This window comes from Myotis nattereri (genome assembly GCF_964212035.1).
Source record: "Myotis nattereri genome assembly, chromosome: 2".
Classification (NCBI taxonomy): Eukaryota; Metazoa; Chordata; class Mammalia; order Chiroptera; family Vespertilionidae; genus Myotis; species Myotis nattereri.
The window spans coordinates 12,596,489-12,613,928 of NC_138076.1; the positions used below are offsets into that span (position 1 = coordinate 12,596,489).

The 17,440-nt window shown below is 43.3% G+C and overlaps 1 protein-coding gene across 1 annotated transcript in view; it reads left to right on the plus strand.

Moving 5' to 3' along the window:
* The window catches only part of MTMR7 (myotubularin related protein 7), a 79,838-nt gene that overhangs the window by 9,851 nt on the left and 52,547 nt on the right, over window positions 1–17,440 (plus strand). Inside the window, exons 2-3 of the mRNA XM_081084732.1 lie at window positions 15,624–15,746; window positions 17,070–17,232. Of these exons, the coding sequence (XP_080940858.1) occupies window positions 15,624–15,746; window positions 17,070–17,232 (286 nt within the window). The remainder of the gene's footprint in view (window positions 1–15,623; window positions 15,747–17,069; window positions 17,233–17,440) is intronic.

A 17,440-nucleotide genomic window follows, 5' to 3' on the forward strand; every position in this document is an offset into this window, starting at 1 on the left:
CAAGAACATGGTTTAGTTAAGTGACTGTGTGTCCAAGCTTCAGTACCTTCAACCTTGGTTCTTCTTCTTCTTTTTCCTCTTATGTTTAACATAATTATGCTAATGCCTGCATTTTATTCATTCCAAAGCACTTTACAAGAAACTATAAGTATGGCTTTCAATAGGAATGTTATACGTGGACTTGATCCGAGCTCACAATTTAAGTTTTTGCTTTAAAGTTAAAAACCTTGTCACCAAAACTTGAATCTGAAGGATTCTCCCAAAACCTCTTACAACAGACAGCATGCAGAGACATTCCTCACCGTCACCCGAGTCCGCTCCGCAGTTCACCCTCCCACTGGCAGGACACTGGTGTCTTGAAGAGTCTTAAATTTCCAAATAAAGAATTTTAGGAAGAGCTCCGTATTCATATGTAGCAACCACACAAGGAACTTCTGACCTACAGCAAAGATAAACTAACTTTCTCCAAACTTCTCAGATTCTGCACCAATTGGGAAACCTCTACCCAGAATGAAGACTAATTAGATTTTTAAAACAAACACACTTTAAAAACCCCTTGAGTCTAGTTAATCTGGATTAATGGTGCAGCTTTTATTTTTACCTGCTGGCTGTGTTCACATCAGCTTTTCAAGACTGTTCAACTGCAGCTGTGTACATTTTTCCCAGCTACAGAAAAAAAGTAAAAAGTCTCAGCTCCGTTTTAGTTACATGGCATTTGGATTCCACATTTGCAGATGAAATCCCTTTTTTTTTTTTTTTCCCATCTCCGTTTCTTGTACTTGCAACATCTTCCACAGTTGAATATTCTAACCTTCTTGTCTGAAAACTCAAATTCAATAATAAAGTATTCCCGGTTCATTGTATCTGACCTACCAAAAAGCCCCACATGCTTTGTTTTTGCCATGGTTGTCTTCAGTTTCATTCACTGGACAGATAATCTCAGCACATGCACGTGCTAGGCATTAGGGTACAAAGGTGAAATGTAGTGTCTGTCCTTAAAGGTCCTACAGATAAAGGTTGTTCTGTTGCTCTGAAGTCACTGTACAAGTCCATTATTTCAGGAAGCCAACAAGCCAAGGACTCTGTATCCTATCTCCTTCTTTTAATGTAAATTCTAATATAAGTGAGGGCCTGGCATTCTTCATGGTGCTGCAGGGAATATTAGAAAGAAAAGAACTGCTGCCATCTTTGAGAATATACAGGGTGGGGCAAAAGTAGGTTTACAAGGGTTCCGATGGAAAATAATACAATCATTAATAAATAATAAAAACAAGAATAAACCCTTGTTTCGAGTACTGAAAACTATAAACCTACTTTTGCCCCGCCCTGAATGTCCTTGGAGACAATTAGAGTGGTACAATAAAAGTAGTGTGGAATAGGCAGTGTAGGGTAAACGGGAAATAGATGGTAATGATAGAGGTGTCACAACAATTCAAAGGATAGAGAGTGATCCCTGTGGATTGGGTGGTGAGGACAGGTGGGCTGGAGGAGGCGGGTCCTGGGATGAGGCTGGAGGGAACGTGTGGTGCTGGGGGAGTGGGGTCCTCAGTGTTTTTGGTAACTCAGGGCTCACGGCCACAGAGCAGGGTGCAGCCTTTCTTACTGGGTCTCAGGAGAGGCCTCCCGTCCTCGTGTCTGCTTTATGCTCATTTCCCAGAACAGGACTGATGGGCTCCAGCGGGCTGTCCTGCAAGAGGAGAAGGAGAAAAATGTGGTGCCAATTACAAAGTCTGTCCTTGGGGACTTGGAGCCCGGGGATGAGGCATGGGAATGTGTAAATGAGCTGGAACCTGGCCTTGCCTTGTGTGGACAGGCTGTACCCCTCCGTCCTCGGGCACCGGCCGAGACTTGCCAGAGGCTGGTGGGACGGATGTGTAGGCGACTTCGCTCTCTGTGCCCAAGGCTGCCTCCTCTCTCTGGACCAGCAGTCAGTTCCATTTGGCATGACCTGGCCTTAGACAAATGTTTTCTTATCGTTCCCAAAGGAGCTGTATAAGTAGACGATGTAGACTTTGTCGTTAGTGCCTTAGTCAAAAATATGTCAACTGCAGAAGCATTTTCGAACTGTAGACATATTTTCACAGGGAGATCATCATCACAGTAAAGTTAGCCTTTGACTTTCTATGTTGCTTCATAGTGAGGTCTTAGTCTTCCATACGAGTTTATTATCTTTTTAGATGACTGTTGTTTTTTTGCTAGTAAACCGGCTATTCTTTACGAGGTCACTCTACACATCTGTTCTCTAGGTTATCTAGGTTATGGTGGGCCCAGCATCTGCTCTTCATTTGCTATCCTCTTAGCATCTTTCGTCCTCTTTTTCTTTTATTTGTGCTCGTTGGAGATGGTATTTTTGGGTGAGGTTATTTTAAGGTGGTGTTGAAATAAATCCCGGGACTGTCCGCTTGTTCAAGAGTGCATGTTCTTTGAAGCCTACACATCCAGGGTCAACCTACCAAAATAAATGACATGAGCCCTGTGCAGAACTCTCAAGTGCCCGACTCTTTATTTATGACTGTTGGCTGCTGGCATGATGTTTATAGAGTCTTCTGAGCACCAATGGGCTCCCTTTCTCTTCTCTGCCTTTTCCAAGAATCCTTAGCACTCCCGTTTCTGAAGTAGCTACAGCACTGTGTCACTAGCTATTTTAGCTTTATTATCCTTCTCGGGGAATTTTTTAACTTCAGTTAAATGTCAGTCAGAGCTCCTGTTTTGACAATTGTACAGGTAGATGGAACTCAACAACCTGCCCATTTGTAGGCATTCATGCCTAACTGAGATCATCCAGATATTTTCTTCACCTTGACCTAAGCTGGATAAAAATATCCTTGTCTGTTTAGGAAATGGGACTGATTTTTTTCTTCTTTTTGAAGCCAGTTTTGCAAAGCTTACTTTTTCACAGAGTATGACCTTCTTTAATGGAATCATTTGGAGATTTGGAGATGGCTCAGAAACTTATAGAAATCTGTGCATCAAATGCCTATTTTCTGTGTGAAGAAAGGACTTAAATTTTCCAGCAAATTGGGAAACATGTAGATTCTTCACTTTAGAAGCGGACACACTAAATACCCTTCTCACATGCATACAATCCCAGAATCTTTATCCATTTTCCACATGTTCTTGTGCAGCCAGCATAACCAAATAGTCTGGTCGAGCCCCTCCTTCCTTTCCACCTTCCCTGTAAAAATTAGACCAAGATTACTGGGATGTACTTTTCTACCAGTATCTACCCCTGGGCTGTCCAAACCCCTTGGATTATGAGTCTGTTTCACACTTCAGTTTAGTCTCTCTTTATCTCAGTCCTCCTCCTTCTGTTATCCAGGCTGAAACTGGTGCTGTCCAGAGAAAAGATGGTGCTTGAGGAGATGAGGTTGAAGATGTTGGTTCTCTAGGCTAAGTAGATGCTGATAGAGAAAGAAACAGAATGAAGGATTATCTTCCATGCATGCATTCTGGTAGATTGGGGGCGGGGGGGGTGGGGGGGAACATGTGCTGGGGTTGGACGGCCATCATTTGTTCTCCTTCTGGGGGTTTTACCTGCGCTGCTCTTGGTCCTGCATTTTAACTGTGGCATGCACCTCAATCCACCCACTCATCATGTCATTCCCGTGACCACACCAACTGCTTTAAGGATAAGCATGTGACCCAGTGAAATGCATTGGGTTTTTGCTTGGTCGTGGTGGAATCAGCGGGTGCTACATCTATCCCCTGGCCATGGATGTGGTGGGAGAGGAGGTTGGGTTGCTGGAACCATGGTGAGCAGAGAGCTGGGAGCCAGCGAAGAGGGGACCTGAGAGATGAGGGTGAGGAGCTGGCTGAGTTGAACCTCTGGCCAGTCTGAAGCCAGCCTTACCACTGATCTTTATGGGTATATATTCCAATAAAACCCCTTTGACTTAGAGCACAGGAGGTTGAGATTTCTCTCTCTTGCTCCTAGAAGAATCCTAGCAGATAGCAGTGGAGTCAGGTAATCTGTAGGCACGGTTACTAGTTAGGAGCCTTTTGATAAATAGTGTGGGTGCCTGACACAGAGTAGACAACAAATTAATAATGTTAACGAATAAATTAACTAAAAGGCTTGAACTGATGGATGGCAGCTATTTAATTTTCATAGGGTTCTGTCATAGGTACCTTGTGTTTTAAAAAATAATTTAGCTGCAAAGCAGGATACATTTGAAAAGAGTGAGTTTTTAAGGCAGCTTGAAAATAGGATACTTTTCCTGCAGTCTCACTGTGTGTAGCCCACGGACATTGGTTTCTGTGTTATATCAAAGATTCTTTATGGATTTTAGGAAGGGCAGAATCTTGTATTTCTTTTGGTTGCATGTCATATATTTTATTGGAGTACACTTTGTGATTTTCACCCTTCCCTCAATATCTGACCTCGGAATAGCGGTCCTGGGAAAATACTTTCATTGGTTTTATAGTTTTAAACAGATTAAATCTGCCTTTTGGGAGGATTGGTGTTCCTTCCAAATAGCAGGAGTAGAAAATTCCTGAAGCTTCATGACTACATCCTTCTATTTGTTTAAGCAGTTTTATGCAAGTAGGAAAAAAAGTATTTAATTATTTTATTTTTTAGAAAGCAACTTTACTACGTAACATTTTACATTGTGATTTTACTTTTCCAGTTTTATTGAGATATGTAAGTTTAATATCTGTACAACATAATGATTTGATATGTTGCAAAATAATTACCACAATAAGTTCAGCTAACCTCTATGACTTCACACAGTAAAATTTTCCCTCTTGACATGAGAACTTTTAATGTCTACTCTCTTAGCAACTTTCAGTCCAGAACTGAAAGCACTTCTTTTTAAATTGGAAAATCTAATGGTTCTTTTTTCTGCTAGTGTAAGAGATTATAACAGTTCTAATATTCTGAAGAATTGTTTATTGTTTCACTGTTCCTTCTATGTCAAGGTATTTTGCTACTATTACTGGGTAAAGCCCATCATCGTTGAATCCCCTGTCGTTTTCACTACTCTAACAGGAAATGAAGTCACAGACGTGAGGTGTTGGTTTGGTGGCAGCAAGAATTAAATCTCTGAAGTCTTTGCTGTGGATTTCCCAGCGATGACTGTTCATTGGTCACTCCTGAGATGGACGTGTTTTCTCTGACACATGCAGCTCCTCCTGGGTGGAATCAGTCATTGTCCGGGAGCCGTGGATTCAAACTTAAAACATCTTAGCAACACGGGGCACCTACCATAATAAAACCATTCCGAATCTCTAATAGGATGGCCGTTTCTATAAGCAATACACGGCTGGTGAGAAGTGAAACTCGATTAACGAAGTGGTTCTCCCCGCACTGCAGGTCATTCATTGCACCCTCTGGCCTGACCCTCACCCGTGTGCATTTCAAGGCAGGCCAGCTAGTCCAGGGATGACCTGGGCCCAGGCTCTCCAGGCCGACCTCCGTTCCCCGGGGGGCTGCCCCTCCAGATCAGATGAGTGAACAGGCAGGGGGTTCAGATGCCCCACCGAGCTGCTGTGTAACCAATTATCAACGCTTCTCTAGCCAGAGCTTTTCCTTGTCCACCACATTCCTCTGTAATTGAAAGTTTAGGGGAAGTGGAGGGTAGGCTTTTGAGCCATGGTGCCTTTCTTACTCTACAGTGTCAGGCCTGGACGCTAGAGGTCAAGTTTGGGAGAAGTCTAGGGAAGCAGATACAAGAGTCAGACGCCCCTGGTTTGAAATCTGGCTCCGCCACTGTCTGTCTGGGAGACGTTGGGCAGTTGCTTTACTCTTCGTGCCCTTCTGTTCCATCATTTGTAAAATGGGACAACCAAGTCTACCTTCCAGCGCAGGTTAGAAATAGTATGTGGACAACACTCAGTGTAATAATGGATGCTCAGCAGTTGTGTATTTAAAGGTAGTGGGTATTGTTCTAATGACTACTCACCCGTTTTCCACCCTTCTGCTCAAGGGAGACCTTAGTGTATACTACGCAGTGGTCGGCAAACTGCGGCTTGCGAGCCACATGCGGCTCTTTGGCCCCTTGAGTGTGGCTCTTCCACAAAATACCACGTGCAGGCGCACATGTACAGTGCGATTGAAACTTCGTGGCCCATGCGCAGAAGTCGGTATTTTGTGGAAGAGCCACACTCAAGGGGCCAAAGAGCCACATGTGGCTCGCGAGCTGCAGTTTGCCGACCACTGGATAGGAATCTGCCACAATTGTGCTTCCTTCTTCACCATCAGCATTTCTGGAAAGTTAGTCCTGGGTTGGCCTGAGTGATTCTCAGCACTTAGCTGGTGGGGGTGAGGGAGTGGGCACTGCTCACAGCCAGAACAGCCTCCGCCCCCAAGGCCGTGGGTACCCAAGCCCAGCTGTGCAGCCCTCTCCCCTGTCTCCTCATCACTGTGCTGACATCACCCACACTGTGACGGACCCACGTTTATTATCGTGAATTCTAAGCTGCTGCGTTCACGCACATTGTTTGTGTTGTATACACGTTGTGGCTCATTCTGTGTTCTGCCTACAGTGGAACATTTTAGGAAAAATGGCCTCTGCCTGTACTTTTAGCTTCGCATCATTGTAATGGTCTCAGGTTTGGTTTCTGCACAGGTCCTCCTTGTCACGTAGCCACTTTCTGGCCAGTGGTGTGGGAATCTGATGAGTGGGCACTGAGAAGCCAGACTGGTCTGTATGCCATGGAGCATGAATAGCATCATTAGACTGTAAAAAATAAATAAATAAATAAAAAAGAGGGGTGGCTAGGTAGATAGATTTTAAAGTATTATGGTTTCAGAAATCAGGTTGGTATTCTGAAGTATACATACATTTTACATAATTCTTTATCTTAAAGAATTTTATGAGCATGAAGGTTAAATATGACTTTTAAAAAGATGCAATCGATGTCCTTTGTTAAAAAAAGGCAACTGAAATACTTTCTTTCGAGCACCGCAGTGATACTTCATTAGCGGTGTGCTAGGGCCGGCTCATCTTTCCCCTTTGGGCCTCGAACCCGGGCTGTCAGTGCGGCCTTGGAGCCACGTCCAGAGACTTTGCCAGCATCTGTTCTTGCAGAGGCTGGTGCCTCCTTTCCTGGGGAAATCACAAGAGTTTTGTTGGCCAACCACGTTACTGAGTGGCTGGGTTTGCAGAGGGTTTAGCATTGAGTCATCACTGCATCTTCACAGCGGCTGTTCTGTGTGCTTCTAGCTTCTCTACATGGTGCCACTGAGTTAGAACTGGGGCTGGCTGGAGGGGAGAAAGCCGGTAAGTACCCGTCAGGGCCTCATGGACGTCAAAACCCAGAGACAGTAACTCAGCTGCCAGCGCCCAGCCGTTGGGTTTCCAAATCAGAACCAGAACCAGGAGGCTCGGGCCTCCTGACTCACAGACAAGTTCTTGACTCTTCGTGTTGGTGGAGTCAGGAAATGTCAGGATACCAAATTTAGTATGACACACTATTTATCTAGCTGCTTTTCTTAGATTAGAACATAAATTTCTCTCAGGTTTTGGCCGCTGGAGACATTTTGATTTTCCCCTGTTCAACAACCTCTGGCCCTCTCCCCGCAAAAGGCAATGACCTCCAGCCTCATTTATATGGTGCTGAGCATCCTCCGCCCCCGGGAAGCCGGTGGCCAGTGCCATCGGTCCTTCTCCAGACAAGGAAAGCCTGCCCTGCCTGCACCTTGGGCTTCCTGTCCTGCAGGAGAAGCTGTAACTTTTCCAGATGGTCCCCGGTGATTCTGGAGCCCACGATGTCCAGCAGTCCAGTGTCCGGCCTGCAGGGGACAGAGTAAAGGCCTCTCCCGTGAAGGCTGTGATGAGCCGGTGGCGCGATGGGCATGGCTCAGAGGCTCCATGATTCACGGGGGCCTCCTGATTCCAGGCGGCGAGCAAGGAGCAGCTGGGGCTGTGTCCCGCAGCGGGTGTCCCGTTTCAGGCCTGGCGCGGCCGTGTGGGGCCTGGTGTGCACACTAAAGCTTTTCAGCCCTGGCCTAGAAAAGCCAACGGAATCTTTCTCCCCACCCCACCCCCGATCTAACCTCAACCGAGCAGGGATGGGAATGAAAAGGCTGTGAAACTGGGGCACAGTGTTTGCCACGGAGTCTGAACAATTCTTGACGAGAGACAACTTGATCAGTTCACCCTTTTGTTCCCCCCAGAACCTAACACGGTGCCGCTCATCGGCGTTTGTTGAATGGAATTGGAGGCTTGGGGTCCTCCCTGGTCTCAGCCCTGAGAATCCTGACCATCTCCCTAGCCAGCACTGGGGCTCTGGTACCCCATTCCCAGGCTTTCTGTCTTTGGGTTTGTCTCAGAGCATATTCTGACAGTGGTTTGTGCATGTAGTTTTGCAGAATAGTTTTGTTTGAAAGCACTCTATTTGCAAATACTCCTTTCTTGTGTAAAATTGCTTAAAATAATTGTTCACTGGTCATCCTAAACATGTTGATTTTGAAGGGCTAACATGACCTCAGAAGCACTCACCAGTGCCCACTGCCTCGGTGAACTTGGGCTGTGGGGTTAGACAGATGTTAGTCCCAGGCTATGCAAGGACCTCACTCCTGGGGTTATTGCTGGGATTCCCTGAGGTCAGATGTGCAAAGTGGTAGCGTAGTGCATGGCGTAGAGGCAGTACTCTACAGCTATTCGTGATTGCTTCTATTATTATTTTGGTAACTTTTACATAAGCCCAAATGACAGGATTGGCCCTCTCCAGGAGATAGTGGTAAAGTTATTTCAACACCCCATTCCATTCCCTTTGGAAGTCCAGATCTCGCCCCAGGATTTCTGCCACCTCCTCTGGAGGTTTGCACCTTCACAGTCACCCCAGGCAGATCTTCTGCTTCCAATGAATTTGTTCAGGTTAGGGATTGTCTCAGCACACACGTGTGCAGCTCTGTTATGACACAGCTATGAGAAATCAGAACCCGCCCCTTGCTTACTGCACAGCCGTCTCCAGCTCATCAAGGCATTAGGGGTAAAGCCCAGTCCGCTGAGGATCTGGGGCAAAGGAGAGGCTCATGAAGCAAAAAGACTGGGATTAGCCTCTTCCTCCGCACCCCTGGGATTCTCACCTCCTCCAACAACCCCAAAAATGAGGTGGAAATAGTTTCTAAAACACACCAAAAGATTAACAGTGCTTGTGTTTGAATTATGGGACTAAGGGTGATTTTCTTTCCTTCCTCCTATATTTCGGAATCTTACAACATTACGTAAATAAGTATATGTTTCCACATTTTTTAAAAGACCAGTTGGTTAAGCTGGGGGAGAGAGCTTCTTAGGACTGGGGAGACTTCGGCATCGGCAGGATAAACTCTTGCCCAGTGGTCCTCATCTTCTCTTTCTCATCCTCTAAAACCCATTTTCCACAAATTCCTCCTAATGGGAGTTATTTTTCCCTTGTGTGTATCTCAACTTGAGATCCCCCTCGTTGGCAACATTACTAAGCTCCTTTCTTGAAAACGTCTTGACATGCCAGTTGCTTCTGGAAAGCTCCTTGTATGCTTTGGCCGTTGGCTGCTTTGGGATGGAGTCTGAGTGGCCAGTGTGCCCCCCTCTGGCTTCTGTCCTGTCCCCCACTCACTTGAACAAGGAGGAGGGCCTCTACTCTCCCAGCTCCCGGGAGCTCACTCCTCCAGCCACTGTGTTATGGCTTCTGATGCCGATGGTCCCGGGTCCACTTCCAAGGTGACCAGCGTCTTTCCTGTTACTGAACTCCATGGGCATATTACAGTTCTTGTCTTGTTTGATCTCTCATCAGCGTTTGACATACTAGTAAACACTCCTTCTCACCCTGCTGGCGTGGCTCAGTGGTTGAGCATCGACCCATGAACCAGGAGGTCACGGTTTGATTCCAGGTCAGAGCACATGTCTGGGTTGCAGGCTCAATCCCCAGCGTGGGACAGGAGGCAGCTGGTCAGTGATTCTCTCTCATCATTAATGTTTCTATCTCTTTCTCCCTCTCCTTTCCTCTCTGAAATCCATAAAAAATATATTAAAAAACCCACAAAACAGACAAACAAAAACACTCCTTCTCTCTGAGACCTCTGCCTCTGCACAGCCTCCCTTGGTGTCTGATTTTTCTCCTAACGGGCCATTCCTTCCTACTTTGCTTTTCTCATCCTTTCGCTTTTGTCCATCCTTTAAATGTTGGATTTCTTCAGATCTCCTTTCTCTCTCTCGACATGCTCTCTCTAGGTAACTTCTTTTGGTCTCATGGTTTCAGGTGCCATTTGTATGCCAATGACTACAAACTCCGCTGCATTTCAGCAAATCTGGGACATCAGTGATTGTAAGATGCACCAAGATTAATGTTCCATAAAGGACAAAAGCACTGCCAAGGAAATGACACCACGGCTTCTTACCACATTGATCATAAGATGCATTGCATTTTCAGGAATGTCAGAATGTGGAAAATGCACACCCAAGAATTGGTGACCTATTGTAATTTGCACCGATGAGCTGCCGTTTGCAGAGCAGGAACACCTAGGGGTTCCTAGGAAAATATAGAGGAATTGCAGTAACTTTTTCTGGAGAAGCTGGTAGCTCCTGAGGGTCATCTCTCTCCCAGGATGTAAGAGGCGTTATTATCATAGAGCTCACTGTAACTGCTGATGAGATAGCATTAAATTCCCTGAACAACGAGGCAGAGTAATTGAGCCAGTGGGTCTTCAAGATGGTGGCAAAGTTCTCAAGATTTATTTTATTTTATCTCGAGTTGACTGGCTCTAGAATCGCAGTCAAGAGTGTCCTGGCTACCTTAGTGAAAGCTACATGGTGGAACTGAGCAGGGTCCTGACCTTCACAGAATTTCTCAGACACCTGAATTTTAGTTCTGTTTTAATTTTATTTTACTTATTTTTTAAAAATCTTGATTGTTGAAAATATTACATATGTCCCCTTTTCTCCTCATTGACCCCTTCTAGCCCACCTCACCCCCGGCTCCAAGCCTTCACCACCCCACCCTACTATCTGTGTCCATGGATTTTGCATATATGCATACAAGTTCTTAGGTTGGTCTCTTCCCACCCACCATGAATTTTAGTTCTTACTACCTTTGAACGGCATGACATGCCAGTTGTTCTCTTTCGTTGTGACACAGCGCTGGGAAATCATGCTGTGGGTGTTTTCCTAATGGTGTCTTGTCTCTTTTTTCCTTCTTCTACTTCAAAATACTTTGGATAGCTGTGGGATGGGTAAGAACTTTTGCCAGATTTTGAAATGTAACTCTCCTGCAGCGGCCTCCACAGGTAACAGGAAGACATTAACTATTCTAATCTACCACCATCTGTTATCCTTGTTCAGTTCAACTGAGGTTTTCTACAGATAATCTAAGTGGTGTGGCTTCCTTCACTTCCACAGGGAGAATAATTCATACTAGATCTCCTTGTCTCAAAATATTACCCTATGTTCAGTATGATTATCTCAATAAAGTTTTGTTTCGTTTCTATATATTGTTAACTGGCACATCACCCTGGACAGCTGCTTAATTTAGTTAGGCCCATTTTAGCATGCAAATTAGTTTTTTCCCATAGAAATGTTCCAAAAATAATATATCCCCTTGCTCCTCTCTTCCCACAACTCTCTTTCATAATATCTTCGTTGGAGTTAGTTTAAAATAGAATGTTTAATGACAAAAGTTTGAATAAAGTAATCCAATCATGTGGGAATTGAAAAATATTCTCCTTAAAAACTCTTGGGTCAAAGAAGAAATAAAAATTCCAGTTATAGTCTATCTGGGAAGCAAGAATGCTAATACTGCAAGCAAAACTCATAACATGCAGCCAAAAATTTACTTTGGAGGAAAATTATTGGACTTGAAATTTTGTTACTAAGCAAGAAGAATAAAACTTAATGAGCTGACTATTAAACCTGAGCTTTTGGAAATGAACAAAGGAACAAAAACCACATATATACCCGAAGAAAGCAAGTTAAAACATTTACTAAGAAGCACAAGCATAATGAACAATTCAAAAGAGAAAAATTATTAAATTAATAAGTCCAAGATCTGTTACTTTGAAGAAAAACCTTTGTGCTTGGCTGGCAAGGCTCAGTGGTGGAGCATGGACCTATGAACGAGGAGGTCACGATTCCATTCCCGGTCAGGGCACATGCCTGGGTTGCGGGTTCAATCTCCAGTGTGGGGCATGCAGGAAGCAACTGATCAATGATTATCTCTCATCGTTGATGTTTCTATTTCTCTCTCCCTCTCCCTTCCTCTCTGAAGTCAATAAAAAAAATATATTTTAAAATAAATAAAACAAAAACTTTTGCATATCTAACCATAGGAAAGGAAGAACATAATTTACAATATTAGGAGTGAGAGAAGAGATAAAGAGAGAGAGATTTATCCACAGATAAGAATTAAAACATTGTAAGAATTGAAAATCAGCAATTAGGAGATAATTTGTAAGTAAAATAGATGTCAAATGAGATTTAGCAAGAAATGGAAATATTGAAGGATTTATAACCACTTAAGACATTGAAATAATTATTAAAGAGTTATTTCTGAATAAAAAAGTGTTTCAAGTAATAAATTATTTGAATATTGAAATCTGTCTAATCAATTGATATAATCATGGCCATGATGAATTCACCTAATAAAAGTAGCACAAATAGCAAGTCTCTCTTAAAAGCATAGATGAAAAAAATAAAACCCAAAACAAAACAACAAAAATACTGCAAACAAAACAAAATAATTAGCAGAGATGAAATGTAAGCAATATTAAAACATTAATACACCAGTTCCAGGTTGGTCATACACCAACAATCTGACTTCTTTAATAACTAAGAAATTTATTACTATGGATAACACAGGATTAATGCTAGAAAGCAAATAATTCATCCAAGTATTATTAAAATGGCATACTGTTTATTTCTGATTTTCAAAATTAAAACTCAGTAAACTAAGAATGGATCACTTCCACAATGTGATAAAAAAAATACCAAACTCAATGGTGAGATATTGGGAGTGCTCCTGTTAAAAACAGGACTGCACAGGAAAAGATGCTTGACATCATTAATCATCAGAGAAATGCCAATCAAAATTACAGTGAGATACCATCTTATCCCTAGCAGAATAGCTGTAATAAAAAAGAGGTTTCAACAAGCATTGTGTGGAAAAATTGGAACCCTCATACTGGGTAGGAATATAAAATGAAACAGCCCCTCTGGAAAACAGTCTGAGAGTTCCTGTAGAGGTTAAACAAAGAGTTACCATCTGATCCAGCAATTCCATTCCTAGGTGTGTGTATATATATATACATATATATATATAAATCTCCAAGAGAAATGAAAACGTATGCCCTCACCAACACTTGTATAAGAACGTGCATAGAAGCAATATTCATGACAGCCAGAAAGTGGAAACAATCCAAAGGACTATCAACTGACAAATGGATAAATAAAGTGTTGTATCTATATAGATAAAATCCCAGCGACCCAACGGCAAAATGACCAGAGTGACCAGTTGACCAGTCGCTATGACGCACTGACCACTGGGAGCAGACGTTCAATGCAGGAGCTGCCCCCTGGTGGTCAGTGCACTCCCACAGTGGGAGCGCCGCTCAGTTGACAAGGATGGGCGGAGCTCCCACAGCGGGCTGATCCTCGAAGGCCACGCCCCCACCAGTGCACAAACCCATGTACCGGGCCTCTAGTATCCACGTAATGGATTGTTACTTTGCAATAAAACAAAATGAATATGATGCTAAGTTAAAGAAACCAGTCACAAAGTATAACATATTCCATTTATATGAAATGTCCAGAATAAGCAAATGCATAGGGACAGAAAGTAGATTGGTGGTCGCCTAGTGCTGAGGTGATTTGGAGGGAATGCTAATGGGTACAGGATTTTGTTTTTCTTGGGGTGGGGGTGATGAAGATGTTTTAAAATTGATTGTGGTAATGTTTGCACAATGATGATATGTACAATGCTGTGAATATATTTAACACCATTGAATAGTCTACTTTCAATGGGTGAATTGTGAATTATATTTCAATAACACTGTTATTAAAAAAACGAAAAAAAACCCACAAGAGTGGCTGCTGTCACCACTGTCATTGTTATTTTTAATGGTCTAGTTCATGTCATTACACAAGGGGGAAAAGAGGTATAAATACTGGAAAGAAAGAGACAAATTATTATAGAAAATATTCCTCTCTACTCAAGTAACTTTTTGAAGATCCAAGTGACTTTATTGAAAAAAGCTTTAGAACCAATAAAAGAGCTTGATAAAGAATCAGTTATAAAACATAAAATTAGGCCATAGGTTATTATCCTTACTGTATGAACTGTTCCGATGAATATGTAAGGAGTGATGGCCACCTAGTAGGAAAGTAAACCAATGCTATGAAGACTATTGACGAAGGAGACAGAGGGATGGAGACCCATTGAAAGAATGTGGAGCATATCAGTAACAACAGAAGTACTTTTTCAAATCCGGAAGCTGATAGGTTCTTCAATGAACATCTTTAAGAAACAACCATTCACCAAGTCTCAAGAAGTATGCAACCACCCTGGAGTAAATGGTCTGACTAAAGAAAATATTTGAAGTACCTAATGCTTTATTTACCTCATTAGATCCCTGGAAATTGGGAAGAAATGGGATGGGACCTGGAAGACTGGTTTGGTTCTAAGGGCTCAGAGGAGACTGGACGATGGGTGTCTTGAGTGCTGTTTGCCCTTGGAGTTGTCCTTGCAGTGTTTGTTAGGTTGGATACCCACCTAGGTCTTCCCTGGAGCAGTTGGGAAGCCTTGGGCTCTCCAGTCACATCAGGACCACAGCTTCTCCATTGGCCTAAAGAATGGGGCACATACGACTCACTAGGCCCTAAGCTGCCTCATGGAGGGCAAGTAACCATCCTGACTTGAGGGATGAGGGTTGAGCCAGCGTCCGTCTTCAGTTTTTTGCTTGCCCTGGAGAGATTGTCTTGTCATTTCCATTACATTTTGTATTGGAATGATCCCAGTGCACACATCCTTGAAATTGCTCTGCATGTAAGAAATATCTTCCTGATAAAAAATCGTTTCCAAGAAATCTCTCCTAACAGTTCAAATGAGCTCAGTGGTGAGAATTCCATTTGTTAGAGAGATTTTACTATAAGTGAATGTGAGCATCTTAATTTGAGAAGTTTTCCTTGGAAAATGCAGAACACTTCTCTGATACTTTTTGCTCCCAGATATATGTTTCTATTTCCTACTCATTTATGTGGAAGCAAACAGCCTTGAGTCAATTTCTACAACCATGAAACACATAGGAAAGTATATTTTCTTTTTAATAGAAAATAATTCATACATAGTTATTGTGTGAGTGCTGAACTTTGATACACACACTACCTGCCTTAAATTAGAATTACATAATTACAGTGAAATGAAAACACTGACCTATTTAAGATATAGAAAGGGTAATCTTAAAGAAGAGGTTTTATAAATCTTTTGTGGTACATTAAAGGTCATATTTAAGTAATTGGGGAAATTTTATCTTTTGGTATACAGATTCATATTCTGAGAGCTAATTAATTTAAGGGGAAAATTTTGGTTTTTTCTTATTGGGAAAATTCTCAAATTGCATTTTGGATTAAGAACAAGATTACCCACTTGTTTTTCACTTTCCTGACTAGCTCCGGTGCTGTAACTATAACTGTGTCAAATGCTTTTCCTAGGTCGAAAATGTCCGCTTGCTAGATCGAATCTCTTCCAAAAAAGCAGCCCTAGGAACTTTGTATTTGACGGCTACTCATGTCATATTCGTGGAAAATGCACCTGACACAAGAAAGGAAACATGGGTATGCATTTCTTATTTCCGTTATTTGAAGTAAAGAGCTGGATCCACCATTCTTTTGTTTGTCCCTAGGGTGAGGTGGGCGGGCTCTTGGTGTGTGGGTGTTCAGGGGACTGTTTGGGGAATGTGACCTTCGCCTTTTCCTGTAGAGTCCACTCTACTTCATCTACATCAGGGGTTCTCAACCTGTGGGTCGCGACCCCTTTGGCGGTCGAATGACCCTTTCACAGGGGTCGCCTAAGACCATCCTGCATATCAGATATTTACATTACGATTCATAACAGTAGCAACATTACAGTTATGAAGTAGCAACAAAAATAATTTTATGGTTGGGTCACATGAGGAACTGTATTTAAAGGGCCAGAAGGTTGAGAACCACTGATCTACATATTCATTTTAAACACTAATTGTTTCACTAGAAAGAGCCAGAGATACAAGTGGTTCATGTCACAGCTTTTGAGTAGAGATTCTGTAATGTCAGTATCCTGGATATAGTCATTTTATTCCATTGTCTCCACTTTTCTGATAATTAGACGGAAGGAAGGGAGGGAGGGAGGGAGGGAAAAGCAAAGCTAGGGAAGCGTCCTATCATCAGGCATTTCTGCTATGCAATCATGAGACTGGATATTCCTTATTTTGTATAGCCCGCTCACCATGACATCGTGACCAGGACCAGAACTCTAGTCCATAGACATTGCTCCGTTTGCAGCTGAAGGTGGCAGGCACTACTTACTGGAGAGGAATTGAAAGGATGAAATGCTTGCCATGGAGGACTGAGCAGAGACCCTCCTGAGACAATGGACATGCCCTTCAGCATGATTTCCCTTAAAAGAAGTCTCCTCTGCAGCCAGCCTGACCCCCAACAACTTAGCAAACAAGTGCAAGTTGCTATTGAGCTTGAGCATTCCATGTGGAATTCGGGAGCACGGTGGCCCCTCCCAGCGGAGTCATCTCTGACTTTTGTTGATTGCAAGATTTATTTTACTAACTTCTCATGACCTTCTTTCATTTGAGCTATTAACTGCAATCAGCAGTTGACTACCAAAATGTTCCCTTGCCCGGACTTGTGCAAAAGAGTACGCTGAATCATTGGCTCCAAATCATGAGCCTGGGTATCCGAAAGCTTGGCACAGAAAAAACAAAACGGGAAATCTGGTTGGTTCTTTCCCAAAACATCTCAGCTCTTGTTATCTGAGTGCAGGTGTTGAGCTAGCTGAAGGTTGGGGAGTGTTGCCGGTCTGTCTGTGTGGCTCCGAGATCTGTGTCACTCCTCGCCCTGTGTATCAGTTGTTTGTGCTTAGCTTATCCACGTCACTTTCGGTTGCAGATTCTTCACAGCCAGATTTCCACCATCGAGAAACAGGCAACAACGGCTACTGGGTGCCATCTGCTTATTCGTTGCAAGAACTTCCAGCTCTTACAACTCATCATCCCCCAGGAGAGAGACTGCCACGACGTGTACATCTCTCTGATACGCCTCACGAGGCCAGGTAGGCCAGGGGAGCTCGGCATGGCACGGGGCCCACCCTTCAGAAATTCACAGATCACACCCGGCCAGTGCACATGGCACCCAAGCATGTCCAGTGTTTTAGGCATCAGATGCTCTCCCAGGCCTCCGAAGAGGCCAAGAAATCAGAATCATAGCTCTCCTTATCTCTGAGGAGCTCTCCCTGAGTTGCCTCCTATAGGGACCTGTCA